This window comes from Epinephelus moara, chromosome 24, assembly GCF_006386435.1.
Source record: "Epinephelus moara isolate mb chromosome 24, YSFRI_EMoa_1.0, whole genome shotgun sequence".
Classification (NCBI taxonomy): Eukaryota; Metazoa; Chordata; class Actinopteri; order Perciformes; family Serranidae; genus Epinephelus; species Epinephelus moara.
Genome location: NC_065529.1, coordinates 38,322,311 through 38,331,400, shown reverse-complemented (window position 1 = coordinate 38,331,400; position 9,090 = coordinate 38,322,311). Strand labels below are relative to the sequence as shown.

General features: G+C 40.3%; 1 protein-coding gene across 1 annotated transcript; it reads left to right on the top strand.

Moving 5' to 3' along the window:
* The first annotated feature begins 1,561 nt into the window (after positions 1 to 1,561).
* Positions 1,562 to 5,177, top strand: tnni1b (troponin I type 1b (skeletal, slow)). The gene is made up of 5 exons (XM_050038027.1): positions 1,562 to 1,706; positions 1,790 to 1,921; positions 2,032 to 2,121; positions 4,202 to 4,378; positions 4,853 to 5,177. The coding sequence occupies exons 1-5, from the start codon at positions 1,698 to 1,700 to the stop codon at positions 4,955 to 4,957; spliced, it is 513 nt and encodes a 170-aa protein (XP_049893984.1). The 5' UTR covers positions 1,562 to 1,697; the 3' UTR covers positions 4,958 to 5,177.
* Positions 5,178 to 9,090: the final 3,913 nt, after the last annotated feature.

The window sequence follows — 9,090 nt, the reverse complement described above, 5'->3', positions numbered from 1 at the left end:
ATTACGCACGGTTGTGAGGTGCGCAGCGGCAGATCTCACAGCACACTGTTTATAAACCAGTTTAATTGCAGGAAATGTTTAGTTGTTAAGCCATTTCTCGTAAGTATAGCCATTCAATCTGCCTGTTGGAGAGATAGAGAGAAGATTAAAATGTCAAATTGCGGTAAAAGATGCTGTACAAAAGACAGGCTACAACTTTTATTTCCTTGTCCCCCCCTGGAATTATTCTCTAAAATTTTACTGTTTATTGTCCCCCCCCCCCCAACTATGAAATGGGATTTTCGCCCCTGCTTTTTACACACAGTTCCATTAACTAAATGGTTTCAAATTTTAATTATGGTAACAAAACGTTTGTTCAACCAAAAATAACACCTCCATTTTCATTTCTTTAAGGGTCATTTAGACGATAACAACATAAATTCTGTAATACCATGACACTGCAATATTTTCTGAGACAGTTATTGTACCGTTGCAACCCTAATTTCAGATTGCTCACACTGGGCTCACTTCTATAGTGAATCAAAGAGTTTCCCCATTTTCTGGGGACTCTCTGGAACTCCCTCAAGGACCCCATTGGGATCCTCGGACCCCTGGTTGAGAACCACTGTTATAGACAAAATGATTAGACTAATCTAGAAAATAATCAGCAGATTGATCAACATTGAAAATAACTGGTAGTTATAGCCTTTCAAAATCTCCAAAGGCCACAAGCTATGTTGGACATACACATTCTTTTTTATCCTTTTCCCCTTTATAACATTTATCAGTGGGCCTTGGTAAAGTCAGCTGGGTATTAGTTTAGGTCAGTTGTCTTCTAAGAATCGGGGGCCTGGTCTATATTTGAGTCTTTATCCGGAGGTAAAGTGAGGCTGAAAGCAGGAAATGTTATCTAACTGGAATAGCTGCCATGTTGGGGCCTTGCATGCTTCTCTGTCTGCCATCACTCTGCTTCCTGGCAAATGAGTGTGTTATCAGCACTGAGAGGTGACTGCATGATTTTGTCCAGCACGCTTTCCACACGAGTAAGACATAACAATGGCTGATAAACAAAATCAACAACCGTGGCCATGTGAAAAGCCACGTCCTGTCTGTGCTAAAGAATAATAAAAGCAACGGGGCGACAGTTAACACGATATAACGTCTCTATATATACTGTATATTTCCATTCTTGTAACCCTATACTGTCGACTGTGGTGGAACGTATCTGTCATGGATCTAAAGGGAAAGCATAGTTAAGACCCACTGGGGCACTCGAGTCAAGTGGTCCCCACTGATGAGCACTTCAGAGGCAAAAGGTTTTATTTTTGTCTTCCAGGGGGAACTGAAATAGCCAAGATGCCTGAGAAAGCGTAAGTGTATTGTGTTTCTGTTACTGTTTCCATTTTCCAAATCAGAGTATCAGTTTCATGCAGCAAATGGGATTTATCTATAGAAGCGCATCATGGAATATATATCAACTCATTAAGAGTGTTGGTATCTGCAGCTGAATGCTAATGCTACATTTCTTTCTCATTTCTGTCTTTGTTGTGTCTGTTCTTTATTTTCTACCCACAGACCGGAGGTAAGATGTCTCAAGACACAACTCACTAACAAATCTAATTATTCAACAGGCTGAACCACTAAAATGTCGCCTGAAATTTAAAAATAAATCATTCTTTTTGCAGAGGAAATCTAAAATCTCAGCTTCTCGCAAGCTCATGCTAAAGGTGAGTCCTCAGTCCTATTTGCACAGGCTGTATCTTCACACTAAATTAAACAAATTAAATGTACTTTGTGTTTGGCCTCTCAGAGCATGATGGTTGCAAAGGCCAAGGAGGAGCTGGAGCAGGAGCTGGAGGAAAAAGAGGAGCAGAAGGCAAAGTACCTGGAAGAAAAATCTCCTCCTTTACACACCAGTGGCATGTCGTTAGCAGAGCTGCAGGTAGAGTCTCACATCTATCACAGAGTTGGTCATATCTGGAAACTAAAACTCTGCTACTTAATTCAGGAGGAGATCTCATTAACACCCACTTTGTCTTATTTTCTTTTCAGACATTATGTGAAGAGCTTCACGCCAAAATAGATGTGGTGGACGAGGAGCGGTACGATATTGAAGCCAAAGTCTTGCACAACACCAGAGAGGTAACTGACCACTTGTTAAGAAAGATAATGACATGCATGGACGATTTCCATAACACCAACAAAAAAGATGAATAAAACATAACACTCAAAGCTGCAACACACTGACGTAGTCCAACAAGTACTGTACATAAAAACCTAGCTGGGCTGGGTATCTTTTTTAAAAATGACAATACCAGTCCCCTTGAAGTGATGCCAATACCAATAAAGTACTTCATTCAATATCCATAATGTGAATGGACTGGTGTGTAGTGTAGCCTTACTTTAAACATGTTGGTGGCATATCAGCACATTGAACTGCCAACTTGGTCAAATACACAGCGCTCTACTTCACCACACCTGGGTCGTAGCTGCTACTGTGAAGCGTCAAGTCCGTGCCGAGGACAGTTGTGAGAAAGTGAAAGGGCTAACGGTTAGCATCACCTCACCCAACAGTTATCTATCTATTTTTGATGTCACTGTGAGTTTGTTGGGACTGTTAAACGCCTCAGTGTTGGATGATAGCAGCTCCTCCTGTGTTAGCTTGTGCTAACCGAGAATGTTGCGGATCAGATGGGGAGTTGGGACAGTCTGGGATCAGACCCCCGGCGCAAAATGGATTGGGCACAGGTGTCATTTGACTGGAGACATCTACATACTACCTGATACTGGGTTATTTCAGGAGATACAGATACCCAGCACTAATGAGTCCCAGTGAAGCAGAAGGTAGAGTGTCTTTAGTTTCCGTACTGCGATGTATTTCTCAGTGAAACAGAATACTTGATTGGTGCGCAGTTACAAGAGGCATTTTAAATCCTTTGCATTTGATTGGACTGCTAAAAGTGGGTGGGCTCAGAGTTTAGCAGAGCTACAGCAGGCCAGTGCGCTGCTGGCTCAACCCACACCCTCTTAAAATTAGGTCAGGAGGAGGACAAGGGAGAGATGAATCAATTAAATAGATTAATGAACATACAAATTGGACCTCGGCGATATTGTTTTAGAAATGAATACAAAGGTTTAATCGTTGAAACGCGGACATGTCGCAACAGTGAGGCCCTGACTGTGTCGCGCCCACAGCATAGTGGTATTTCTATCTTATTTATCTAACCCATTTTCACCCAGGTAAGTCCCACTGAGACAAACAAACTCTTTTTCTAGGGAGACCTTGACAGCAGCATAAGAAAAAGTTACCGCCAGAAACAACACAATAAAAAAACAAGATATACAGTAACATGTGGAAATATTAGAACACCAATGCACAATGACAAGAACTAACCGATTCATTCATCCTTGTGCTTTAAAATCAGGCGGAGACCTGTTCACCTAGTTGCAACTTGTTTTGAAGGTTATAACAAGTAAGAGGAGCAGAGCACATAAAGCTCTTTATTCCAGCTTAATCCGAGCACTGGGAACAGACAACAAAACTAAGTCTTGAGATCTCAGACTGTAGCTACAGTCAGATCTCTGTTCAATCAAAGTACAAATGTTCAAATGAAAGGTCAAAGATGGCCGACCAGCCCTGGAATAAAGTATCTGTCAGTAGGTGAGAGTAAAGCACTCTGTATGCTCCATGTAACGTTAGCTGTTGAAGCAGTCCACTGTAAAATGCCTGGAGCAGAATCTGGAGCTGTCACAGATACCACTTTCTTCAGGTGAATAAATATAAACTCTAGCCCCCAACCCTTAACTATGGTATTATATGGACACAAAGACAAAACGACGTAGCATGGCTTTGCTAGCTAGCTAGCTAATTAGCTCAACGCAGCTAAGAGTTGCAGATTGATGGGTGGATGTCATGATATTATTGGTTGAATTTGGATGATAGCATAGTGGTGCAGTGGTTAGCACTGTCGCCTCACAGCAAGAGGGTTCTGGGTTCAAACCTGCTGGCCGACTGTGTGGAGTTTGCTCCAGCCCGCCTAGAAAATCATGATTGGTGTGGTTAAATAGTTGCACAAAATGTCTGTGGATTTGATCTAAAAGGGTTAAAAAGGCATATTCCATTTCATCTCAACTTTACTGGTTCTACAATGGGACACTGTAAAAGTTGAATATCTGTCACCCTCTGTGACCTTGATTATCTTCCTCTCTACTTTCTCCACAGATCAAAGACCTAAACATCAAGGTACTGGACCTGCGAGGGAAGTTTAAGAGACCCACCCTGAGGAGGGTGAGGGTCTCTGCTGATGCCATCCTGCGCTCCCTCCTGGGCTCCAAACACAAGGTCTCTTTGGATCTACGTGCTAATCTCAAATCAGTCAAGAAGGAGGACACAGAAAAGGTGGGTTTGGAAAAACACAGACAAAGATAAGGAGACGATTTCGACCAAAAGTCAATGACACATGTCTGATTTATTCACACGGCACACCATGTTCAGCTCTGGCAGAGATGTTTCCCATGGTGCTCAGTCATACTGCAGATTGTGCTTTAAGTGTTTGGCAGATGTCCATATGAAAGGTGACTGAAGGAGTGTGAAACTGATTAATCAGCTCTCTCAGCTTGCCAAAACAAAATTAAAACCACCGGTGCATGGGTCAAATCATCAGATTGTGTTTGACAAGATTCCTCTATCCCCAGAGTGAGTGTGTTTAATAGAAAGGTTCTGGATGAAGAGACAAACTTCGTCACACAGACAAACATTATTGAATAATTCTAGATTTACTGCATACATTATAAAGGTGCACAACATCTTGAGTCTGACACCGCATTGGGAAAGACTTCACCAAAGTATCTCTCTGTGATTCTCTGTGTGCAGGAGAAGACGGTGGAGGTGAGTGACTGGAGGAAGAACGTAGAAGCCATGTCGGGCATGGAGGGCCGCAAGAAGATGTTCGACGCAGCGAAAGGCCAAAGCCAGTGAACAGGTGTTATTAAAGACAAAGCTGGCTCTCATCGTACATCCAATACCATCACTTGTAAACTAAAGAGTGCAGAATACAGCACCAAACATACATGCATGTACTCTGGAGCACTTCACAGGTTCACAGAGGATCTTTTGGTATTTTATATTCAGGACATTTTCACACATTTTCATTGTGTTTTGTTTCATTATCACTGAAATAAACGCAGCATACACTGTCTCTGTTTGTGTCGTTTGGTTGCACATTTTGTGGATATTAAAAAAGGAAAGCTTTGCATTCACACACACATCAATCAGCTGTTGTGATTCAGTGGATTGAAGATATTCTGAAACGGATTTTTGTGAGATAATGTAGTCAAAATGTGATCAAAGTCAGATCACTCAGAAGTTGCTAAAACTACAATCAGTGGAATAACGTGCAGAATGAAGGCCAAGCTTTTACCAACATACCAGTAACAGCTGAGGCTACAATTCTTTTGCTTTTTGTGACCAAACCAGACCTGAACCACAGTGTCGTCAAAACACTAAACAGAGAATCAATTTTACAATGGCTTGCAAGAGTTTTGCAGATCTAAGGTTACCATCTAGCCACAAACTGGTTGTCTAAAAAATGTTAGTCCCAAAATTATTGACTTAATTAGCTTGCTACTGCCTTTAAGGGTGTTTTCACATATAGTCCTTTTTAAACAAACTGAACTCAGTCCTCTGAAAGTGGACCAAGAGAAAAGGGACTCGGTTCTTTTTGTGTTCACATTGTCAGTTCATTTGAAAGAGGTCTCAGTTCTCTTTCTGGTCCACTTCAGCTCTGATGGGGCCTCAGTTCTCTCTCTGTTCACACTATATATATATAACATATGTTGACATAGTTTTGTTTTTAATTTGATGCTGCACTGCAGTGAGGTTATGAAGCCCCTCGCTCTCAGATGAACGTAAGGTTGGGGGAAACCCCTAAGTGTTTCTGTGCTGTAGACTGTTTGATGTATTCTACATTCCACATCTGGAGACGTGCAGTATCTTCCGTGGACCAAACTACTCCTCGTCCTGTGTCCTTGCAAGTGTTACAGGCCGACTTGGTTTCATCTGTTTTTTCAAGCATCCCAGTGCAACAGCATGTGATCCAGAGGGCTGAATACAATGGCAAAGAGAACCTGGAGCGCTTTGTGTTCGCTGCACCAGGGAGCTGAAGCGAACCAAATTCAGACCTCCTCAGAAGGTGGTCTGAGGGTTTTATTTATGTAAATTTAAAAAATGACTTAAACAGTTACACAATGATTAAAATAGTTGACAATCCCTTTTGTCAATCTAGCCCAAAATACAAGACCTACCAGCAACAGCTGAGGATACACCTCACCAGACAGCATGGACCAAGACACAGGCTCTGCCAGTCTGAATAATTATTTCAGTTATCAGAGCAGAGAAACAGCAGCACATGTGCAGGAATGAGCAACAAGCAGAAGCTAACACATCATCCAGCAGACCAGCAGCAGAGCCACACTCATATGTAAGCTAGCAGAAGCAGCACATACCTGCTGCAGCATGGTGAAGTGACGCAGAGGCACCTGTCATCATCTCTGAGGGGAATGAATCCTTCAGGAAGAGGCTGAACCCAAACACAGCAGGAGAGGAGACTCCATCTTCAGCAGAGTCTTCAAACAGCAGCAGGAGCAGTGAGGAGCCCAGTTATCATTATTACCTCCACACATCTGTGCTGACACATGACCGGACTGTCAGCTTCATCATCACCACAGGAGTGTGTGACTAAACCCGCTGTCAGGGCGTCAGCAGTTTAAATGACCCGCTGCACACTGAGAGGTGCGCTTGATAACGCAGCAACAGGTACAGTGTGTCACGTGGCCGTGTCGCGATGGCAACCCCAGATTCGCGAAAACTCCCGCGAGATTAAGTCATAATTTAACCCAGGGTCGGAGCCAAGGGGTAAATGTTGGGGGGGACCAAATGATCTCCCCCTCCACCCCAGAGAATTTGAAAACTCCAGGGATGATGTTTTTCTGTAGGCCGACGTGAAAGTTAGTGTTGGCCTGATTCCCTCATCACTTTTCCATCAGTAAAGGATTATTAGTTGATTATCTCATTTATTTATTTTCTTGTTAAAAAATAATTTATTTATTTATTCATATGTATTTATTTATTTATCTATTTATTTATTCATATTTATTTATCTATTCATTGTTGGATTATCTTTTTTTTCATGTTTAAATTTTATTTATTTATTTAGTTATTTATTGTTGAATTATCTGCTTTATTTATTTTCGTATTAAAATTTCAATCATTTATTTATTTATTTATTTATTGTAGGATTATCTCATTTATTTTTCATGTTTAAATCTTATTTATTTATTTATTTTTTGTTGGATTTTCTTATTTATCTATTTTCTTATTAAAATTGTATTTATGGGGTGTCGGTCACTCTCTCTCTCTCTGTCTCCCCATTTCACTCACTGTCCTGTCATTAAAGGCAAAAAGCCCACAAAAATAATCAAAAAAAAATATATATATTCTTTTTTCATTTATTTATTCATTTATATATTTATTGTTGGATTATCTTCTTTATTTTTTCTTGTTAAAATTTCATTCATTTACATATATACATATATATATAAGATATAAAAGATGGCATACAGGCAAGTTAAAAAGTGCAGGCTGATGCTTTTTATTTTCGCCACAAGGTGTCAGCATCAGCTCAGTTCACTGACAGGTTTTATAACCAGCAGCAACTTAAAATAAAAACTTGGCTAAATGTATCATTTGTTTCCAACTAAACACACTGCTCATTGATTGAGTAAACGTTATTAACAGATCTCAACAATACTGAGACTTGTATTGAGACCAGTATTAGCCTTAAGTGCTTTCTGCTGTTTGTTTAAGGTGAGTCAGGTGCCAGACGAGTGGGGTGTGCAACAATACAATCAGGAGGAGAAAGTTTCAATCAAAGGAAAGTAGCTGGAGCTCAATACTGTGATTGTCTGACTTCCTAAAGCTTTCAATTCCTTTTTTGGCACTCGGCTCAACGGATATCATGTAACACAAGCTAAACATTCATGAAGGTGTCTTATTAAGGGATTAAAAAAAACTCATGGAGTATTATTATACAATGTTAAATACAGAAAATTATATGTTGTATATTTGTTTTCTTTTGATAAAAAGAATAAAAGAACTAAAAAAAACTATCATATGCAAAGCAGAGTGTCTGCATCACACATCAGTATTAAAGGCTTTTACTGTTAATCAATGCATATTTTTAAATTGAGCGTGACCACTGAGTATTTCATCATGATGTGAGCTCACTGATGTGACTCATCTGCTCTGCATGTTATACATGTGTCAGTCATTCAGTCGTTGTGCAGTGCAAACATGTAGAAACACAGAGGAAATAGGTCAGTTGACTATTTGTGTTCAAACAGGCTCAGGCTTTAAGGTGCAAACACACGTCTGCTTTCTCCTCTATGTAAACACCTACTGAACAAAACAAGAATTCAAATACTTGAGGAAAAATCCTCCAGAGGCGACACAGATAGTTATAATATCTAAGTGTTTTTTACAAGAGACACAAGTGTTGGCAAGGTCAAGGTTAACTTTATTGTCCTACAAAGTGGGAAAGTTGTCCTGGGCTCTACATCCATACTGCAGCCAAAAAAATACAGCATACAACATGGTACATAACCTATTTCCTGTGTTTACACATGCATCTGTGTAAAGACCTAAAGTTGAGTTCAGACAAAGTTTACATTTGAAACAAGACTGTAGACTTCAGACATGAGTCAGTCTTATTTACATTATAGAAACAGTCCTAATTATCAATATACATAAAACATAAGACACTAGTACTCACCCAGTGAATGCAGGTACGCTCTTTTGCATCATTGAGCCTATTAAGGAATAATATCTAAAATATTTCTGTGGAAAAAAAGTCATGTTAACATGCCAAATTTGTAAAATTCCTGTGGCTTCTCTTTGGTGTTATAATTATCCCGTCAAGCCTCAATGAATTTGAGAGCTCAACCCACCACTGTGAAGGAGTTGGCAATCCAGTAGATCTCCAGTGCACAGCAGTGCGTTGCTACCAGCAGTGCTAGACCAGTGTGTATTCACACTCATGTGGACTCCAGCTGTCT

Bases quoted from the DNA above. Each gene is read 5' to 3' on its own strand.
- tnni1b (XM_050038027.1), top strand. The intron at 1,922-2,031 runs GTAGAGTCTCAC...TTTTCTTTTCAG, and splicing joins TGTCGTTAGCAGAGCTGCAG to ACATTATGTGAAGAGCTTCA. The intron at 2,122-4,201 runs GTAACTGACCAC...CTTTCTCCACAG, and splicing joins TCTTGCACAACACCAGAGAG to ATCAAAGACCTAAACATCAA.